This window comes from Notechis scutatus, chromosome 1, assembly GCF_049901735.1.
Source record: "Notechis scutatus isolate UNSWTSFEM ecotype Mainland chromosome 1, rNotScu1.2, whole genome shotgun sequence".
NCBI lineage: Eukaryota > Metazoa > Chordata > Lepidosauria > Squamata > Elapidae > Notechis > Notechis scutatus.
The window spans coordinates 287,667,116-287,690,166 of NC_142009.1; the positions used below are offsets into that span (position 1 = coordinate 287,667,116).

General features: G+C 35.0%; 1 protein-coding gene across 14 annotated transcripts in view; it reads left to right on the forward strand.

The window, feature by feature from the left end:
• NPAS3 (neuronal PAS domain protein 3) overlaps nucleotides 1-21,500 on the forward strand; it is a 783,057-nt gene extending 761,557 nt beyond the window's left edge. For all 14 annotated transcript variants that reach the window (XM_087951821.1, XM_087951807.1, XM_087951808.1 and 11 more), the window contains 4 exons: nucleotides 443-549; nucleotides 13,485-13,632; nucleotides 15,907-16,022; nucleotides 17,137-21,500. In XM_087951821.1, the coding sequence (XP_087807947.1) occupies nucleotides 443-549; nucleotides 13,485-13,632; nucleotides 15,907-16,022; nucleotides 17,137-18,446 (1,681 nt within the window). In that variant the 3' untranslated portion in view covers nucleotides 18,447-21,500. The remainder of the gene's footprint in view (nucleotides 1-442; nucleotides 550-13,484; nucleotides 13,633-15,906; nucleotides 16,023-17,136) is intronic.
• The last annotated feature ends 1,551 nt before the right edge of the window (nucleotides 21,501-23,051 follow it).

Sequence of the window (23,051 nt, forward strand, 5' to 3'; positions counted from 1 at the left end):
CCTAAGGTTTAAGGTGCTAGAGTGGGATTACTGGCTAATTTTGGGTCGGTCATTCTCTCTCAGTCCTAGGAAGTAAACACAACCAAATAAAAACAGCAGTAAACCACATAATAATCACCCATATAAACACCAGGAGTCAAGACCTACTCACATACATGCATACACAAACACATAAAAGAAAACAGAGCAAGAATGTTACAGATGGGCTATAGGTTTCTTTTTTTAGAATTAAATATAGGGTTTTATTCTTGGCAGATAAAACTAAATTATGGGTTGGCGTTAATTCTACCTTTTGAGGCAATACAACAAAATAATATAAAATACTCATAAAGAGGATCATTTTCAGGACAGATATACAAGTTTGGGATCAGAATGGAAAGCATTTCATTGTTGTTTTATTTTCTTCCTTTCTCGGTTTATAGGCTTTATTTTTCCTTTACAGGATTAGCGATTACATGGATCTGACCCCTGTAGATATTGTAGGGAAAAGATGTTACCACTTCATTCATGCTGAAGATGTGGAAGGGATCAGGCACAGTCATTTAGACTGTAAGTACTGTGTTATTATAAAAAATATTACCTTACTGTTACAGTGTGCAACTGAACTAATTCTTGTATTCCAATCTGTGGACCTCTGTATTCTCTCTTTGACTTTGCAGGTGATTTAGTTATAACATACATATTTTCCTCTGTCACTAAAGGCAATTGGTGAATGTTCAAATGTGAGCCATGATAAATTCAAATCGAACTGTAACTGTGATCACATAATGTGCAGAGGTTGTTTTTGTGCATGGGAAGTTTTGAAATAAAAAAGGAACTTGGGGAGCCATCTGTTCATGTGACAAAGCATAAGTGTAGTAATTAATTCTGTTGACATGTTAAAAGTTACTTTAATATGGGATAGATCCAAAACCCAGTGTGGTTAGAGCAGGTCATCAGAATAGAACAATATTTAATATTGTCCTATCTGAGGATGGAGAGGGTACAGCAAAACTGTCCCCAGTTTTGTGGTCAAAGCAGGTAAATGAATCATGATGCAGGTCCTGCCTCTTATATACTTACATATAGCGTTGTGATGCAGAAACTAAAGGTGCAGGTTTACCCTGTGATGTCACAGTGCATGGCTGACCTTGTTTGCCAATCATAAGTGGTCCACCTATCATTAAGCAGCAAATACTTTTGCCTTGATACCCTCTACAATTATCCATTAGGCAAGTTGGCCACTGAGGAAGGAAAGAGCTACTGCTATTGTTAAGCCTGGGAAATGTAACATGGGAAACATGGATGGGTGCTGAATTTATTTATTGCCAGTCTCTTGGGGCTCAAGGAAAATCAACACATTTGCTTTCATATTCATGGACTGGAAATGGTGAATGTTCAAAGCATTCTACCTCTGCCCTCAAGTATGTCTCAGTTATGTTACCTACTTCCATTCTGGTATGCTTCCTATGGCTTTGGTGCTAATTGATTAGTGCACACAAAAATTATACAATATTGTAATTATCATAACTCTTAACTCTTTTACTTATCCTTCTGAACTCAAACATGTTTCCTGCCTAAGTAAAATATAACCTATCCATTTTCACACAGATTCTCAGAAAGAAGCCCATCAAGATAGGGAAAGAAACAAATTATTTCTTTCCTGATTAAAAAAAAAACTCTTCTTCCACTAAGCCCAGATTTTTCTATCTGAAATCTTTTTTTTTTTTTGAAACAAATTTTATTAATTTTAAAGACAAACAAACCATCATTAACCATTGAATACATAAAACCTCTTTCCATTATTAATTTTACAAGTCAAGTAAAATATTATTTTATACAACATAATTCTGTTTTACACCATTTCCATATGGACATATAAATATCTCTTAGCAAATTTCTCATTATTTCTCTTTTCGTATTCAATTTCATTATTATTATTGTTATTTTCTATATTTATCCAATTTATAATCATCATCTACATTTCTCTCTGACTTGATTACCATTATTCTCATCGAACATTCCTCTGAGGTTTTATTAATTCTCAAACAAACATGAACACACAAAACACAAAAATATAAAACTTCTTTTAAGAAAGTAGTTTGGCCCCAGATTACCTCTCTTTGTATGGACTCAATTAAATTCGTGCTCATCTTATATACCATTACCTATCTTATTTACCATTCTATATCTTCTATATAACTTCTCCCCGCTTTTCATTCTTCTTAATTCTATTTTATTTAATTTATTTTAAGTTAAATCAATATATTTGTATTTTTTGTCCATTCTTTCCAAATTATCCATTTATCTCATTCCCTACAATAACAAAAAAAAGGATTTCTCCTGAAATCACTGATCAGAGTATGATGCCTTTCTATCCTCCCCCAAATTAATATTTAAAATAACGCCTAGTACCCAATCTGATTCTGCTTAGTACATTCTACCTGCTAACTTTTAAAAAGAGAAAAAAAATAATAAGTCCAAAATAATTAATATAATTAGATAATAAATCTAAACATTCCAATTATCAATTTCAAAAAACAAATGCTAGAATAATAAGTTTATTGTAAAATCAACACAATAGTCAATTAAACTCTTTAATTAAACTTAATATTTTAAACATTCCTTTTAATATTTTGTTAAATTTTAAAGCCTATCATTACTAAACATTTCAATATTTTAATCTTTTATTAATTCTTATAACATTCTAATTTTCTATTTCTAATACAAATACTACAATGCCATCTTATGTATGTACCTTGCAGAATCTTCTTTTTTAAAGAAATTATACATCACCCTTTATCCCTGAAAAAAAATCATTTTTTCCCATCTAGTTTCATACCTTTGTGGCTTCCCCCCCCCCTTTTCCCTTCCTTTCTTATCCCACCTGGCCTTTTTACCCCCCCCTCTAATAATCTCCGCCTTTTAAGCTTCCCCTCTCTGTTGTATTCCTTTTTTCTTTTGCTTAGTAACATTGTGTTGATTTTGCATCTTATTTTTCTCTTTCTTGAGTGTTTTTTTAAGTCTTAAGTCCTTCATTTTCCTTCCTCTCTTTCTCCTTTCTCTCTTAATTAAATTTTTAGATTCATTGAAGATGGCGTCTTCTTCTTCTTGTTCTTCTTGTTCTTCTTCTATTTCCTCCATCTGTTGTTGTGTTTGCTGATAAATAGCAAGCGCCATTTCTAAAAAAAAGGAAGGCTTCCTTCACAGCGTCCTTACGTTCTTTCTTTATTTTTTCATATTCCTTAAGTTCGTCAACAGATAAAGCCATTGTAAATCTTTTCTTTGTTCTTCTTCTTAAAGCAACCAAAATGTTTCAAAGGTTAGAACAATTCCCCAAAGTCCCAGAGACATCAGTCCAAACAAAGCACAAAGTTCTCACTTTCTCTTCCTGGGGTGGTATCAATAAAAAGGAAAAGAAAAAAAGCCCAATCTGTATTTTAGAGCCTTGTTGCAATTAATTTCCAGTCTCAAAATCTTCCAGGCATCTCCTCCAGCAAGATCTTAATATTTTTTTGTCCTCTCCCTTCCCACTTATAACAAGAAGCCAAGTTTTTACCTTTTATAAACAAAAGACAGGTTTCTCAATGGCCATTTGTTGATTCTATAGGGAAGGAGAGTAAACTTTCCCTTTCAGCATCTCAGTTTTGCCGCTTGAAATTCTCCTCTGGAAACAAAGTATCGTTCAAGAAGTCATAGTTTTCAGGATTAGGCGTCTCTTAAAGTCCTGGCTCAGCCAAAAAACTTTCTCTTAGAAACTTTCTCCCCTCTTCCTCCTGCTCAGTCTTACCCAGCTGCCGGCTTCTTTGTGGCGGCCATTACGACCACCACTCGACCGCCTTGAGAAAAGGGGGTTTAGCCGGCTGGGGAGGGGGTCTGCAACACCCCCAAACCCCTCTCCGGATCCCCCCTATCTTCGGCTGCCTCTGCGGGGCAGCCTTAGCCTCCAGATCCGTCAGGGTCGGAGGCACCAAGATGGCTAGCGCCACAGGGATCGCGCAGGATCGCAAATCCCTGCTGCTGGCGAAGCCGACAAACCAGAAGTTCTCTATCTGAAATCTTGAAAGCTTGTTAGATAAGGCTAACTGCCATGTAGGCCAATTTCCTAATAAATATTAGGATCTGTTAGAAAGAGGAAATATGAAAGCATGATTCCATTAGGAAAGGCAAATTTGCCTACCAATGTAATAAATATCTTCCTTTATAAAAACAATCCAGCAATTTTCTAATTTTAAAGAAAACAACCTGCAGTCACAAACTTTGTTGAATCTGTTTGAGTGTAGTTTAATCATGCACTCAGAAACTTGTTGTTGAAAAGTTCATCCAATTCTGTCAAAGTAAAAAAGAAATCATTGCTGACTGTGGGAAATAGAAAGACTTCAATACAGCTTCTGAATTTAGCAAAATAAAACATTTTCAGAATTACCAAATCAGAGTCTGACTCAATCGTGTGTATATGCTTAAAGGTTTTTTTAAATTGAGATTTATTATTGAAATTGATAACCCCAGTTTCTGATCAATCTAATTAACAGCTAATTATCTTAGTTAATACCTGATCAATCAAATTTTCCTAATAAATTTGCATCAGAAACCATATTTAATAAATAAATAGCACATAATGTTTTAAATAATTTTCTCTAAATCTGTGTTTTAAAGGCTTATATTCTGCTGATGATCATATACCTTCATTGTTCATGCTTCTGTTCTTCTAACATAACTAAATAAATGAATTGGAATTTACTCTGAGAAACTACTCTGGAGTAAGCTATTTTAAAGATTGGGTCCTTATCATCTACTCCATGTAAAGAGTCCACTTCAATCTCCTTTTAATTCTGCACACCAATATCAGTAAAAGAGGAGGGGAAGTAATAAATATATTTCTTTCCACTAATATATGAAAACTCTATTCTAACCCTATTTGGGTATTGGGTGACATTGTTGCCTTGTTTTGATTTAGCAAGTCCATTTACTACTCAAAAAATAAAAGGTTGTCACATAATATAGAAGCATATATCTCTTCAATTAATTGAAAAAAAATAGTAACATTCACTGAAGAATGATATCAAACGTTTTCTGACTGGAAATCCAAGCAGGATGTAAAGGAGTTAAGACCTCTAGAGAATGTCATGAATATACTTCTGGACAAATATCGGATGATATACCAGGATTTTCAAAATGGATATATATTGCTTTTGGGAACTGTCACTCGATTGTGTAGCTACAGATAGAGTATGTGCTTTTTCATTTTGGAATCTTAATTGAGGTCTAAATTCATAAACCTGACACTGACAAAAGGATGCTTGTCACCCTCAGCTATTGTTCAGAAAACATAATCCCATTTCTTCTGGACTTGATTTACAGCCATAAGAAATACAATTCCTTAAGAACAGCAGCCCGAGCAGTTTGTTTTCCATAAAGTAAAGGTCTCTCATGACTACATTTGGGAGCATTCTCTCTTATATGCACTAATTTAGTTTCCAATAGCTGAAACAATCCAGTATTTTTTAAAGCAGCTTTACTATCACTTTATTCATGCTATTCCCCATTTTCAAAAGGATTTTGCCCTTCAATATTGAGACTTTTTTTCCCCCTCTGCAGTCAGTTACAAATACACAATGGCTTTTGTGTACATTCATTTGAAAATTTCTATTCAGTTATTACTATTTGCTGGTTCAATTTCCAAGATAAAAAAAACAGTCTTTTTAAGTTATACCTCTGTGTATATAGATACAGACATGGACACATATTTAAATGAATGTATATCTTTTAATAATCTTAAATTTACTATTTAAAATAGATGGAGTCATTCTTGGTCATTCTCGACAGCAAAATCTCACTTCACAAGTTTTGCTATTATAATAGGGAAAAATTACACAAAGTCAAGTAGTACACAATTAGTAAAACTGTAGGGAGAAAAACAAAGCCTTTTGATACAGAGGAATTCTAATCCTAATCAGTCTGAAATTTCTGTGCTTTTGTAGTGCTTAATATCCCCAATCATGAAAGAAATCAAACTTATTCTAGTTAAGGTATAACATTCTGTGAAATGCTAAAATATACAAATTAATGTCAACTGTTGTACAAGTTGATGATAATCACCAAAGCAAAAGAGATTGCTTTGATATTATTTGATAGTATGTCTTGTGTTTAGATGATGTTTGAACATGCTAATTTTAAAGCCAGCCCAACAATTGAAAAGCAAATATACATTACAGGAGGATCATTGGCAAAAAAAATTAGTTGCTCTGTTCAGTTAACGTGCATAGTTCAGCTCTAACATAATTTTGTAATGCCAGATGTTGCATTACTGCAGTCTAAAGTCAAAAAGCATCATGAGATATTCTTGAAACCATTTCTAGCTCCAGAGATTTTGCCATCTGAAGCAATGTCCATGTATTTCCCAAGGTATCAGTGACTGCCAGACTGAGAAGTTAGTTTTCACAGACAAACTAACTTGCAGCCTTTGAATATACTTCTAAATAGGGACTGTTCCAAAGTTGCCCTCTGACCTCTGCAGCAAAATGAGGAATTGAATCTGATACTACCTAGCCCCAATTCACAATTCTACAATGTTCCCAGAATTCACAAACAGAATAATGAATAAACATAAATTAAGTCTAAACTTTACCAATGAAAGAGTAACTAACTCAGTTCAAATATAAAAATATTTATGTCTGATTTATGTAAATTTCTAATGTCAGCCAATTTGGAAGTGCTATTTAGATAGTATTAGATGTTTTAATCTCTATCACATAATTTTAATTCTTCGCTACTTAAGTGAAAATTAGTTAATTCCTATTATGTTATAGAATGTCTTAATTTTCAATATTTGGGTCTGTTAGCATGTCAGATGAGATATTATATGAATTGGATTCAGTTTAATCATGCTTAGTTAAGTCATTAAAATCAGGGACTTGAGGTTGAATATAGATTTAGTCTTACTTGGATCAGGCCCATAAAAATCAATGAAATGTATTCATAATTAACTGGTGTGTCACTGTGAAAGATATGAGACTCATTGAACATGAGGAAATATAAATGTTCTAGAATATTTAAAATGCATTTTATAGAGAGACATATCCTTATTTCAAATTCTCATCTAGATTTATAACATATATATATATATATATATATATATATATATATATATATATATATATATATATATATATATATATATATATACAAACACACATATATAACATACATACATACATACATACATACATATATATATATATATATATATTCATATTCATCGAACACAATACAGAAGCCTGATGATGGCAGATGAGATTCTGACGAAACGCTGCTACAACTTTAAAAGCACAACTATAATGATGTGGGAAAATACCCAAACAAAGCTGAATGTGTGTGTGTGTGTGTGTGTGTGTGTGTGTGTTCGGGTCTTGGCGACATTTCAGTGAGGTCCCTCTCGCCATCCTCAGGCTGGTGCCTTCAGCTTCGTATATGTACATATGTACATAAGCTTTCGGCTTATGGATATGTATATGTATAAAGAATAACTTTATATATACTGTATCAGAATATATGTGCAATAGTTGCAGCATCTGTTTGAACTTTTAAACATGTATATATAAAATCCTGGTGCAAAGCTCATTTAAGATTCATTCTGAACTCCATTAATTTCAGTGTAGAATCATGACCTAAAATCATATAGCTGTATCTACAATTCTTTCTGTTCCATTCTGAATTATTTAATGCTGAATGGAAATATGTTTTTCTTTTTTTCTTAGATATTCCAACATCTAATTATTCTATCTGACAGCATGCTCTCAAATACCTGGTATTTACATTTTATTACACATACATACATATCCTCATAACAAAGTATAATAATAATAAAACAAGACAATAACTAGAGTAAAATCACTAGTAATAATAATGAATGCAGCATATGAAATGAAGCATTCTAAACAAGACATGTGGGTGTTTTTAAAATATTTATCATGGTATTAAAGTGCATACACACACACCACACATAGTTACATTGGAATATAAATGAGAAAGTAATGAACTTTGGGTTTTTTAAATAATTATTTAGCAGGATTTCTTTTTTAAAATGGAAATTTTAGCCCTGATACCCAATAAATATCCTTTGGTCAAAGTTTTCTTGGGGAACATGCAAATGAAAACTAGTGCAAAAATATACATATTCTTCTGGATGGAATGAATGATTTCTTTCAATGAAGCCAGGTTTATATTAAGATGGATTCTTTAAACCAAAGATTCTGTGAAAATGGGTCAGAGAAAGAACTATAATTCCTTTCTTCCATCCATCTACCCAACCATCCATCCATCCCTACTTATCCAATTTGTTTTTGGAGAGCCAGTGAGGGTTACATGATTCATTGATAGTTTTGGATGCATAATTCCATTTAAACATTATATGTTCTAAAGGTTTGCAAAATAATCTTCAGCAATCTTTGCTATTTAACTTAATTCCAGAATTTGTAGTAAAATGCCATCAAAGACACAGATAATTCTGAAAGCTGATATTTTAAAAATGCTGTCTCTCTTTCAAGCAAGTAAGGCACTTAGTACACTCTATCTGTGATTATATTTTCCCATGGGTTTTAAAAATGACCTTCTTGTCAGCATCAAGGACTGTAACTTTTCAGATAAAAATACTTGTTCTTGTTTTAAGTCAATGCCAGGTTTATTCCCCTATAGTCCACAGTTTTCAAAAGCAGAAGAAAAAGTAATCCAGAAATTTTCTTTAAAAAAAACACACTACTGTTTTCAGAATGAAGTTACTCTGTCAGCTTGCCTTGGGCTTTAGGTGGAGAAGAAAAGATTAAAGAGTCAGTATTCCTTTTCATGTTTCCTCTGCCAGTTTTGTGAATGTAAAAAGAGAAACGATACTAACAGCTAAGTGTTCAACTGTGGTACTAAATGCAGATCTCTCTCCCTCTCTCCCTCCCTCCCTCCCTCATTAAATTAACAGTATTTTCATATTAGGACAACCTGGGAATCACTGTGGCTCATCCTTGTGAAAGCAGTAAATACTGCATATCCACCACCACCCCCTTTTTTTTCCTGGTGTAATGAGGACTTTTGTAAACCAGCATTTATGTGATACCATAAATCAACTGATTTCATTTTTTCATGTTTACTATCTACTGAACCAAAATGCACAATATGCTCAAAGTTTCAAAGTCATTTGTAACCTAGAGAAACATTGTATTGTATGGAATGCTTTTTAAAAAAAGACACAATTTGTTACAAGATTGTTTTCATCTCCTCTTCAAACTGAATTAAATTACTTTCTTCTTATAAAACACAACCAGCTGTTTAGAAGTTTTTCTTTGATTTCTAAGAACAGCTTTTCCAGGGGGGAAATGTTTTTTTCCCTAAAAAAACACAAATTTTGAAACTTGTACCAATCCATTTTATTTTACTTAAGGAATTTCATACATTTCTCTTTCTATTCCTTCTCTAAACAAAATTCAGAAATAGAATTAGATTTCCTTTTTGGAAATAGTATACAATATACAACGAACTATTGAATTAAATGTTGTACTATTATTATAACCATATCCTATAATCATATCCTATTAGTGTGTACCCTAACCATGGGTCAATCAATAGTAGTACTATAAAAAAGATTCATCTAAAAAAATCTAGTGGTTTGCTCTTACAAACTTCAAGGTATAGATAATATAAAAGGTTACTTGCAAAGATATTTTATTTTGGCAGAATGGGTTAGGTGTAGAATCAGATTGGAATCATTCTCTAAAGAACTCTTTCCCAATCAATTCACTTCCATGAGGGTTGCACTAAACACTCATAATTCCCAGTCAGCTTTTTTTATCTTTAATTACACCACTATTGTTACTTCCTGTGTGATATTGGTTGGCCTGTGTTCATGATTCATCCTACCACTTTGAAAAATAGCCATTAGAGACTTCCTTTCCTAAAACTTATTTTCCATAAGTGTTAAGGCACAGTAAAAAGCTAAAATGTTCTTTTGTAATTATATTAACCCAGGTGAAACAAAATAATTTATAACCAGCAAATTGCATTCTTTCATTTGCTTTATTTTCAGAAAGTACATTAGTGAAGGAAGAGGTTATTAGGCCTTTAAGAGTCCTAAAAAAAAGAACATTTAATTCATGCAGTTTTGCTATTATTGCATGAGCTTTCTGCCTTCTTTAGATCTCTTACCAGTGACTTTTAGAAATGGTTAACCCTGACAGGGTACTTATTTTAATATTGCCTCTGTTCCTTTTTCTTAAAATTGTATTTTTTTAAAAAATGCATGAGAATCAATGATTTATAGTATAGTCCTAAATATGCCTTGTCTTAACCAAGAAGATGGCAACTATAAATGTAAATAGTAAAATATTAAGTTTATTGAAAGAAACACATTTCCTAATACCTCCATCTTCATTTTTCTTTCAGAAATGCAGGCATTCAACTAACATGTTAACAATAGATTATAATAATAAAAATCCTTTATTATTAAACATTTTTTATAAATTTATAAACTGAGGTATTCTAATAGAGTAAAACTTTAAAGAAAGATTCCCCTATTCCTTATTCTCAGTCTTAAACTAATTATAAATTCAGAAGTATTTGCATAAAACTAAGTCTCAACACCATAGTTGTTTGATGGAAAAGCCCACATTCCCCTCCCTTTCTTGCTTATCTTTGCAGTTTAGCATTGAATTATATCTGAGACATGAATACACAAAAGGAAAGATCCATTTTGATTAATGCATCAATCTGATCAACTTTACCTTGTTTACAAAACACTATAACCCAAATTGCAAATGTCTGCCACTTCTACCAAAAAAAATAAATCTGACTGAGTTTTCAAACTTTCAAGCTTTCAGTCAATTTATTGCAACATCAGAAAATTGTAGTTAAAATAAAATGTCTATCTGTCTTTCTCTTCCATACATATGCATATGGAAAATAAATAATCCTTATTAATAAATGTGGTATGCCATAAATGCTGAATGCCAAAGAAGGGAAGAACAGAGCAGGAGAGAAATATGGGAGCAAAAACTGAAATTTTGAGATAAACCTGTTTTTAAACAGGACAAAATCGCTACCCTCAACAACCACAAATGCATCCAAAGAACAGCCCTTCCACAAGTGGGTTAAGGGAATCTGCTGTAGGCACCAATGTGAAAAGAGGTCAGGGGAATACATGAAGGTCAAAATTGGATTTTTGAGAAGACCTTTTCAAACATTGGCCCTTGACAAGAATTGGCAGATTAGAAGAAGATAAGTCTTTAAACAACAAAATATTTTAGGCCTCCAGTGAACCCTAAATCCTGCCATACTATTTAGATGACATAGAATAGCTGCAGGCAGAAACTTCTCTTGGCAAAACAACTATCAGTTAAAAGTTAAAGAAGAGCCAGTGGCCTCCACCTTATTTTTCTTTAGCCTCAAAAAGGGTGAAGCTAGTAGTCTCAGAAAAAAAATACTATCAAGTAGTGCATCCTCTGAGCCCAATTATCCTGCAATTCACCTCCACCAAGAGTCCCAAGTTCATCTTGAATTTAGGTGTATCTTATTTTTAAAGAAAAAACAAAGCTCATTCACATCTATCTTCAGCCCTAGAGTCACTTGTACCGTATGCCTTGAGCTCAGGAGATGAATGCATCTGGCTGTATACATGTTTGAGTCCAACATAAATCCTGAGAGTGGTTTTGCGGCCTGGAATTGGTAGGCTGTGTTGCTAGAACGATTGATTAACAGCTGTTGTAGTTATACAATGCGTCACAGACTCTCTGGATAAATATAAGAATACCTAAAGCTTTAGCTGTCCCCTGAGCGAATACTTTTGAGTTAAGCCTCAGAATTTTTGCAGCCTTTCTGCTTGAGATGGGAATCTTGAACAGCAGTGATAGCTATAGCAAACCTTCACAAAGACAACAGAGAAAGGATGTAGAAAGAAAAGGGAAAAACAGAAGAAAAAACTATCCTGCACTTTTGCATTTGTATCTGTGTTCCTTTTTCAAAGAGAAGAAAAGGTTTTCCAGATTGTGATGCTAAGATGGATTTAGGCTGGTATCTTCTCAGGTACAGTAGGCTTTAAACTTTATATGGCATCATATATACTTGCATATCATTCTCTGAATCTGAAGGTACAGCCAAAATTTAAAGGTAAAGTCTAACTTTTAAGTTGAAAGTTTAACAGTACAAACCAGTTTTTCCTGCCTTCAAAGTGACTTCTTTTCTTCTATTTCCCCCACCTCTTCCCAAAAAAATCAAAATGTACTTCATGAAACTATTGTATATGAAGCACTTATTAGCCATAATTAAATGGACAATATGAATTTACTACGTCTTTAGGACTCTGGCTTGTTCTGGTTTAGAGCAAGATGATTAATGCAAATACATATTACTTGAGATAACCATTTAGCAGCTAATTTAGCCAAATTTATTACAGCAGTTAGAGGTTTTTCATTTTAGCAGACGGAGACAAGGACATGCCAAAAGCAGAGATGTATGTGAATGCACACTGCCCTCTAGTGCACAAGATTTACAAGATGAAGAAGAAATACATCCCAGAAGAAGAAATGCAAGCTGAAATAATAAGAATACTGAACACATTGTCTGTATTACTGCCAAAGACATATTGCTTCCTTATTTCAGCATATATGCTACTGTATGAGAGTTTTAAATTAGCTAAAACTCTACTACAACATTTGGCTTGGAAACAGTGGCTTGAAACAAATTTTAACATTCTTTTATGAAGCATCTTTAAGCAAAATTTCACAGAACTTACATTTTGCTTGTCCTTCCATTTCCGGTTCTATTTAAACATTGCAAAGAACTCTTGCTTTAACATGCTTGATTCTACAACTCCCTTAGGCCACAGTTTCTTCTGCAGTTCATTGGTTGATTTATTTTGCTCTGGTATTAAGCCAAGTCTCTACAGACATTCCTCCTATGACCACTGGAGATTTGGTTCATCTGAAGACTGTAAATTCTGTTTGACAAGATCAAAAGAAACAGATGTGTAAGTTCAGTAGTTGATATCACCTGCAATGAAGAGAAATGATCAAAGAACTAGGGTACCGTATCTTCCCAAACCTTTCAAATAGCCAGAGTCTCGGGGAGGTTTACTACCTAGCAGCTATGAATAAATCACATAGAAATTTTACATGTGTATGATACCCACACACACATGAATGAAACAGAGAGAATTGTCCACAGATTTGGTGCTTCGTGAGCCACAGCAAATTCTGCTTCTGATTGCTTTTCTCTTGCTTAGTCGACAGCAGATTAATCTGCCAACAGCAGATTAAAATCAAACTACAAATCAAGGCACTGCCTTCAACTCTTCCAGGCCTCCCAGAAATGATTTAATTGTTCTTATAATTGTGCTTTCTCTGAAACGTAGGGGACAAAAATCCTTCCATTTCTTTGTACTGGTGTGGTGTGTGCTTTAATACAGAGCAATTGTGTATAAGTGCAATGCCAATGATTTTCCTTTTGCCTTTTGTTTTTTTTCCATTCAGTGCTGAACAAGGGTCAGTGTGTTACAAAATACTACCGTTGGATGCAGAAAAGTGGGGGCTACATTTGGATACAGTCTAGTGCCACTATCGCTATTAATGCCAAGAATGCAAATGAGAAAAACATCATCTGGGTTAATTACCTTCTGAGGTATATCTTTCTGCCACTTCAATTATTGGCGTTTTTGTTGTGACTACAGGAAACATTATTGAAAGGATAGTGTGTAAACAACAAATGCAAGGAACTCAATGTGAGTCTGCTTATAATTAATGTATACTAATAAATAATAGAAGCATGGTCATGGGATAGATTGCCAGTCTGGATTCTCCTAAATCCAGGTAAAGCTTTAGCTTAATCAGGGTTGATTCATAGCCAACCTTTGTTAGATTGATACTGTGGACAGGGGCTTCTTTAAAGAGGCCATGAGGTAATGCTCCTATGTGCTAGGAAGCCAAGGCCGTTATTGTTTCAGAAACAATGTTTGTTGCAATTGTCAGTACAGAATTTATCTTAAAACTCTTAAGTGCACTCCCTTTTCTTTTCCAGATATGTTAGACATGTTGGTTAAATGCCAGATGTTTAAGCTCTCTGAATTGTATACAGGAAAATATTAGGTGTGCTGTTCCTTGAGAAATACAGCGTTAAGACCTTTCTGAATTTAGATCTTGGTGAATGCACACTGTGACCAGTAGAGAGGGATTATTTCCCTTTTATCTGGATGCTTTATAATGGGAAATGCCTGAATTTTATTTCTGTTGTCTGAATAATGGAAACCAAAAGAGTATATTATTTTCTTATTTAAAATAAGAGGTATTTAAATTTAATAAATGTGTTTATGTAAGGAAGATGGAAAATATTGTGCACATATCAATCCTAAGCTTATGTCCTCAGAATTCTTGTTGATTTAAATAAGTCTTATTTCTATTAAATGGGGTTAAGACATGTGGAGCCTTACAAACAATTATTGAGGGGGGAATGGGCCGTGTGATTCTTTTTTTTTTACTCTTTCCTCTTGCAAAGGCTGGGTCCTTGTGTCAGGAGTGAGCTCAGAAAGAATTCACATCTCCTTTATGTCCAGAGAAAGGACTGTAACCCCTCTTTTCCCCCCACTGTGATTTAATTGAAGATAAAGAGGGAATCAGATATTACTTAGTGCCCCAAGCACTTGTTGGAAGAGAATTGAACATAGCAAGAGGCGTTCTGCTTTTGAGCCCAAAATGCTTCCTGCCATTATGATAAATGAAAATCGGAGTTGAAACAGTTTCCCAGTAATTAAAGACTAGCATATATATAGGCCAGAAGCTTGAGGAATCCATGTACACGTTACACAGCTCCATAGTATTTGCAGATAACATAGGAGCATCCTGTCTCCTCTTCCCCATGGATTAACCTCTGATACAAGTTGCAAATTATAAAGTGATTTTCCAGTAAAAACACGAGGGACTTGTAAAAGCAGCCTCCTGGATATGCAATGGTTTTAGTTCTTTGGAAATGTTTTTTTTTTAATCTTGTTACGTGTTCTTGGTTCATGTTTCCATGCTTGCTTATAGAGAAGTATTACTGGGCTGGCATTAATAGAAATGCAGAATAACAGTGTTGGAAGGGACCTATATAACATGACACAGTTCACATATGAGTCCAGAAATTGTAAATAACAATGCCTCTGTGAGTTATGCAAAATAAATGATGAGATCATAATATATGGAAGATGGTAATAAACAATTCACTCATAAGATAGAAATAACAGAAAACAAGCTTATGTATTTGATGGTTACTCAACAAAGAATTATTATTTTGATGGATAATACCAGAACAAAAAGAATATATATTTTTAAGGTAGTATTAATGAAAATTCTCCAAAGCTTCAAGAATGAAGAATCAAGATATGTAATTAGTGTTATTGTGCTTAGGTGTCCACATAAGGATTATTTTTAATAGTGAAAAATCAAGATAGAAATTCTCTAAGTAAAACCTACAAGCAAAAACCTCAAAAACTTTATTACATTTCATCACATGGCTATATTTGATTAATGTTAGCAATTTATTGTATTATATTGTTTTAATTACTTAGTTGCCAAGAAAGGTGTGGGAAGGAAGGAAAGAAGAAAGAAAGAAAGAAAGAAAGAAAGAAAGAAAGAAAGAAAGAAAGAAAGAAAGAAAGAAAGAAAGAAAGAAAGAAAGAAAGAAAGAGGAATGAGGAGGGAGAAGGAGAAGGGAAGGAAAGGAAGGAAGGAAGGAAGGAAGGAAGAAGGAAGGAAGGAAGGAAGGAAGGAAGGAAGGAAGGAAGGAAGGAAGGAAGGAAGGGTGAGAGAATGCCTTTCTATGGTTTCTATTGTTTCAGGCATTTAAAAGAATTTTGAAAAAAGGGGGGAACTATCATACTGTTATCATGTATGTGTACATGGGCTGCCTCTTCTTTTTTAGTGATCCAGAGTATAAGGACACTCCAATGGATATTGCACAACTTCCACACTTGCCAGAGAAAACCTCTGAATCCTCTGAGACGTCTGATTCTGAATCAGATTCAAAGGATAACTCGGGTATGTAAACGCTCATCTTCTATGTAACGTTTTGGCATCTTTTTAATTGTATTCACGCCATTACAGCCAAGTTGGAAACTGCAATTAAACTTATAAGGGGAGCTTACAAATTCTCATAAAAATTGGTAAGAAACACTGGGCTGGTTGGGGCTGTTGCCCTCTGGAAAAATCAAGTATATAGTTAGGAGTATTCTTATATCTATCACTGTTGGCTGGATGTCCAGTTGACCTCATCATTTAAGAGCAGCTACTGTCATCTCAGATTCATACAGCAGCTCTGACCCTATTTGCATAGCAAGAGCCCAGCATATGTGCTCTGTTAATCTCTTGGCTGGATTACTGCAAAGCATTTTATGGAAAGATGCCTTTGAAGATGGTTCAGAATATTTAGCTAGGACTGGCAAATAATATGATGCTAATGTTTTATCAGCTGCAGAAACTATTCCAAGTCTTATTTGAAATATTAGCACTGCTAAGCCTTGGATGGTTTGGGTGCAGAATATCCCATGGAACATCCTACTTCCTCCTATATTGGAATTGGAAAGGAGTTTACAAAGAAGGAGCCTTCTTACCTGTTACACTTCACTTATAAAAGGCTCTTTCTATGAAGCCACATCTTGCATCCACATGGCAATATTATTGTTTTCAGAGCAAGATTCTCTAGGCCTCTTCTCTAGGCCCTTTTAATTTTAACTGTCTGCCCTTTACTGTAATAATGGCTTTTATATGGATGATAATCTTTCTAGTGCTAATCATGCATGGTATTTTATTCTTTATGTATAGTTTTTCTGACTGTACACACATTTAGCAGCCTGTCCATAGAACTGTCATTACTGGAGTAATGATAACAACAACACAAGCCTTATGTTCAGCTTGAGCATGAATGTTTTGTTTTGTTTTTTGAACAGCAGAATCTTGAACTGGAGGGAGTTAAATGACAGACCAATGCAGCTCAGCTCATACTTGGTAAAACTGTCATTTTACACCTAAAAGAAAATGTCTTTGCCAGTAATATTGCTAGTAATAATATTTCACCAGCCTCCAGGAGTCTAAGTGGGCTCTAAATCTTACATTCTTATTCCTAATGATGTTTTTCACTTTTCTTTCTACTCAGAGGACAATGAGAATTCAAAGTCGGATGAAAAAGGAAATCATTCAGAAAACAGCGAAGATCCCGAATCAGATAGGAAGAAGTCTGGCAATCAGTCAGATAATGAAATGAACTGTAATGATGATGGGAACAGCTCCAGCAACCAGGACAGCAGAGACAGTGATGACAGCTTTGAGAATTCTGACTTTGAGAATCAAAAGGCCCCCGAAGATAGCTTTGGCACTCTTGGTTCTATGCAGATTAAGGTGGAGCGCTACGTGGAGAGTGAGTCAGACTTGCGGTTACAGAACTGTGAGTCATTGACCTCGGACAGTGCCAAGGACTCAGACAGTACAGGAGAAGTAAATGCCCAGTCTTCCAGCAAGCATCAAAAAAGGAAGAAGAGAAGGAAAAAACAGAAAGGAGGCAGCGTGGCCCGGAGAAGGCTCTCAAGCACCTCAAGTCCAAATGGGCTTGACTCAGCATTGGTGGATCAGCCCCAGCTGCTCTCACCGCCAAACAGTGCCTCAGTGCTCAAAATCAAAACAGAGATCTCAGAACCTATCAATTTTGATAATGATAGCAGTATTTGGAATTACCCACCCAACAGGGAAATCTCAAGGAACGAATCACCTTACAGTATGACCAAGCCCCCCAACTCAGAGCACTTCCCTTCCCCCCAAACCAGCAGTAGTTTACATGTCTCCATTCCAGACTCTGTTCTAACCCCGCCAGGGACTGAAAATCCTGCCAATCGCAAATCTCAATTCAGCACCTCATCCAACTCCGCCTTGGCTCCTGTATCCTCTGATCCTTTGTCCCCACCTCTGTCAGCATCTCCACGGGACAAGCATCCGGGTGGCCCCAGCACTTCCAATTCTTTATTGTATACGGGGGATCTGGAAGCCCTACAGAGATTGCAAGCAGGCAATGTGGTCCTTCCTTTGGTTCACAGGGTAACTGGAACCCTTGCTGCCACCAGCACGGCTGCTCAGAGGGTCTATACCACTGGCACGATCCGGTATGCCCCAGCTGAAGTTACTTTAGCCATGCAGGGCAATCTCCTCCCCAACACTCACGCTGTTAACTTTGTGGACGTTAACAGCCCCGGTTTTGGCTTAGATCCTAAAACACCAATGGAAATGCTCTACCACCATGTCCACCGACTCAATATGTCAGGACCATTTGGAAGTGCTGTGAGCGCAGCCAGCCTGACCCAAATGCCTGCAGGGAATGTGTTCACAACTGCCGAAGGACTGTTCTCGACTCTTCCGTTTCCTGTGTACAGCAACGGCATCCATGCTGCACAGACACTGGAACGGAAGGAGGACTGAAATATGACCACATATTGTGTTCCGTGTTAAACTCCGAGGCATAGACTATGTTTTAATTTAGACCTTTAATCCTAGCACTTTGAATTTGAGCAGGTCAGCTTATTCTCTCCATATGATGCTCCCCATTTCATCCCCTTTCTCTTTGACTTGACTTATTCTTTGATGGGAAAGATACTTTTAATTTTGGCCTTCAGAAAACTGAAGTATCAGTGGCCTGCCATTTTGTCTTCTTCCAAGATGTGTATTTCTTCTCCTTTTGCATCTTTATTAAGATGCCTTTAATATGCGTATGCCTCTGCCATAGAATACTCAGTGTTGTGGTAAAGAGATTGTAAGAATGACAACCATGGGGTTTACTTTAAATTGATCTTGATATGATCAAGGTTAAAAGAAACAAGCATAAAACAATGTGCCCTGTTTGACTAAGTCAAATGAAAAGGGGGGTATTTGTTCCTAATTCCTTTTAAAAAAATAGGGGATAGTATTTTAGAATTTTATGCAGAGTTTAATTTACTTTTTATGGTTAAGATTTTCTTACTTGCACATACAATAATTTGGGTTCTTAAAAATTAATTTCTGGCCTGTGATTAGAATAATAAGAAGATGGACTAAATGTTAACTACAGAAACATTAACTTAATTTCTAAAACCATGGTGCTATCATTTATTAATCTGTAATGTCTTCACACAATATGCAGCTTGTGGGCTGGGTTTTGTTTTTGTTTGGAAAGGAATGTCTTCTGTGCTAGTCCATAGTCAGGTGCTGCAGTTTCCTTGGTTAGTTAAGACAAAAGCCCTCATTAACATTTGCTGCAGGACTTAATTTGTTTACCTCCAAACTAACAAAGCCTCATATTAAATTTAAATGGATCTGGAAGACTTTTCTTTTGGGGAGTTGAGCAAATGTGCTAAAAGGAACAAGAAAATGCAGTGAAATTGACTTAAAGACCAGATTTTTTAAGGTGTATATTGTTTCTCTTTCTATTTTTTTATTCTCAGTAGAACTGAGGCTAATTTTACAACTTCCAAATAAGTGAATGAAGAAGTGAGTGAATGTGTGTGTCTGTGTGCATGTGTGTGTGGATATGTGTGTGTGTGTGTGTGTGTGTATTTATACACACACACACACACACACATATATATATACATGTATGCTTAATGTTATAGAGGGAAGGTTGTATCTTTATTTTTATGTTTTGCTCATTGTTTTCTCTTTTGTAATCCCCCTCCTCCTCCTAGTGTTGAAGCCAATATGTTTTAACAAATGGGTTAATAAGCTTGAACTAGATAACTGCAACTAAAAAACTGCACATTAAGTAAAAACAAAAGAAAAGAAGTCTATTTTGTCTTCGTTGCCAGAAATCAGTGTAGTGTCAAACACTCCAAATGACTGTCAAGTATAAATTCTTCTTCCACTCCATCTTTGGCAGCTGTTTGTTAAGGCATCTAATAACAGATGTGAGAACTGTAATGTGTACAATGTGTAAGTGTCCTTGGCTGTCAGTCTCATTGCAGTTTCAATGTGTGTTACTATATGCAGTATATACTAAGCTAATGTAGTTGTTTTGTCCTTTGTCTTCTCTGTGCTTTATCTCTAGTCTGGAGTGGCAAAGTCCCATTCCTACAGTCCTAGTGAACCAGTGATTCTTGGGGGTTAGTAGTTTTTGTGTGGTGGCCTTCCACTGTCTGTATACCTTTTCATTTCTGCTGTTGCTTTGCTGGTGTGTATTTTCAGACCTTTCTCTCCCTCTGTTTACTTCCAACCTTCACCTTTCTTCCCAATTTCTTCTTCTAACTCTTTCTCTCTTTTTCCATTCTCAGAGATAAAAGACTCTTAACTAGCTCAAGGTAATGGAGCCATTTTCCCCCACAGAGGAGTTCTGGGTATGTCTTGCTCGTACAGTGTGCATCACACAATGCACTAAAGGATGATACTCAGACATATTAAATGAAGTGATGCCATTATAGCCTCAGTTGTTAACATTTCCAGAGTCCCTTGTGCTCTAATTGTAAGTAGAGGGTGCATTTCTTTGGTGTTCTCCCAAGTTGGTTAATGGAATAATACAGAAAGAGATAGAAAATTCTTGGAGTGCTCAACCAATGTGGTTCAAAAGCAAAGCTGAGCTTTGGATTGTCAAATATATATTTTTGCATACCTGAGCAATGTGTTGCTGATGTATTTTAGCTCAGCAGTTCTCTACATACCGTAGTGGATGACCCTTTGTGTTGAAATGAAGCCGAGTACAGTGGGGTTTGAATTGGAGAAGTAGAGATGAGAAAGAGTGGGATAGAGTGATGCCCACAAAGGGCACTGGATGTCATAAAATTTGATAATGAGCTTGTAAAGGGTTAATTTGAAAGATTTTAGGTAGATTCCAAGGCCAAGAGAAGCTACTTTGGGTTTCGCTTTGGAAGTTCTAGCTGTTGAACAATCAAAGGAGTGCACCTATCGGCTACAAAGACAGCTAGACAGCTGTTGTTGCTTTATTTTATTTTATTTTTTATAAATGTTTCTGTGTTGTGTCAAAATGATTTCTGGTGATTTAACCTAACAGATAATCACAGCTGCTGTCTAAATCCATAGTGTTTAAAATTACAAAATGGAAAAAAAAACCTTCATTACCTGTGAAAGACTGTGTCTGTGTTTTTAACTATTTCTTGTACAAATATATGAAATCTTTTATGAGGAGACTGGTGCCAAGTAGCTGAATAAAGGGGAAAGGGATTCTGTTCGTATAAATCTTAGCAGTGTTACCAACTCTACAATATATTAAAAAAAATAATTAAAACGTTTAAAAATGACAGCTATGGTACATTTATTTTGTGTTAACCTAACCGAATCTAACTTCTTGAGTGCCTGGCTTATTCGAAACATTTTTTTTCATTGATCATTGATAATGCTGCAAATCAGAAATGTACATACTTCATTTACAGCAGGGTTCTTTTTATACTTTTGTAGATTCTCATACATGTCATACATGGTTGTCTTTATGTAACTTAATTTTTTTCATCCTGCAGGTGCCATTTTCATAATAAACTTCTCTTGGATTTGTTACTATCTGGCATCATTTCTTTTACATACGATCATCCTGATTAATTAATGCTGGTAGTATTTGTTTAAGCAGGGTACCTTGTTTGAAAGCTTTTAAAAGCTAAAAAAAATAAAAGAGGATGTAACTAGATTATTTTCAAAGTTTATAAGCTTTTCAAAGTGACCTACGTAGAAGCAGGCTAACAATGCTAATCCAAATACTACACTAAACGTGCCACCATCCTAAATTCTCAGCTACCCCAACTCATTATCATATTGAGCATTTTATGCACATTATCAAAGCTGAATAATAGGGCTGAAATGTTAACTATGACAAAAAGGGTGATTTCAGAGAGCAGCTTGTCCATGCTGATCACCAAAAATGCAGATTTATCCTTTCATATATGATATCAATACGCTCAAACTCTTTGTCACTCATATTCTATTTAGGCATTTGATTTTATCCCTCACCCTGTAAATTGGAAGACAAATACCTCATGTTTTCATACATTCTTATTAGCCAGGCTTCTGGCAAAGAGATGGAGGACAGAAGAGTTTGCCAGAACACAAACCCAGGACTTGACTTCAGGGTAAAAAGCACACACAAAATAGGGCTCAAAGTCATATGGATGTATTATCATTTAAAATGAACAATTTACCAAAACTTCAAAAATATACATGATTGTATCACAGTGTTTTTGGTTGATAGTGAAATAGAGTGAAATGGTAACATCAAGAGCTGCTACTGATATGTTGATGTTTAAGTGGATTGTAATATGTCAGTCCACATGAATTCCACTGACTTGTGCAATGTTTCTGATACGTTGGTTTACACACACTGTCTGCATGACAAAAGTAGCAGATGTTCTTTCTGAATTTTACTTACAGACTACACCTTTCCCATTAGCCTCACAACTCTGGGAAATGGACCGAAATTTAATCTGAAAATAGACTTAATTTGAGCAGTAAGTTTGCAAAGGAAGTTTAATTTTGAATATGAAAGAAAACAAAAACAAGCTCAGAGGGAAAGTTCTTTGATTTTCAGTGGAAGCTGAATTCTCAACATGCTGATTTTCTTAGATTTATTGAAAGAGGAGACCGGCTGGCCCTTATGCCATTCATGAAACTATTATGTCCCAGGAAAAGGAAATCAGAAGGTTGTTAATTTGATGTGCTTTCTAGGGTGCAGGATAATTTATTTATGAGCTTTTTAGTTATACTTAGGATATAGGCTGTTTCCATATACTTAATTTTTAATAGCTGCATACACATATGATACATTTTGGAGGATAAATACACGATGTGCCATAATGTATATATGTGTTCAAAAACTAAATAACTTCTCTTTATGCTGTCCTGATAATGAATCTTTCATTTACATTAATGGACTGAAGTTTTTAATCATCTTCAGCTCAATCAGCTGTTATTAAGAGTTATAATGTACTAAAGAAACTTAAGGCCATAAACTCATCTACAATTATTTGGTGGTTAATCTCATCCTATAAAGCAGAAAATACTTTTTCGAGTGTCTAGGCTAGGATCAGGCTTTTTAATGCTCAGGTTCCAGTTTTAAGA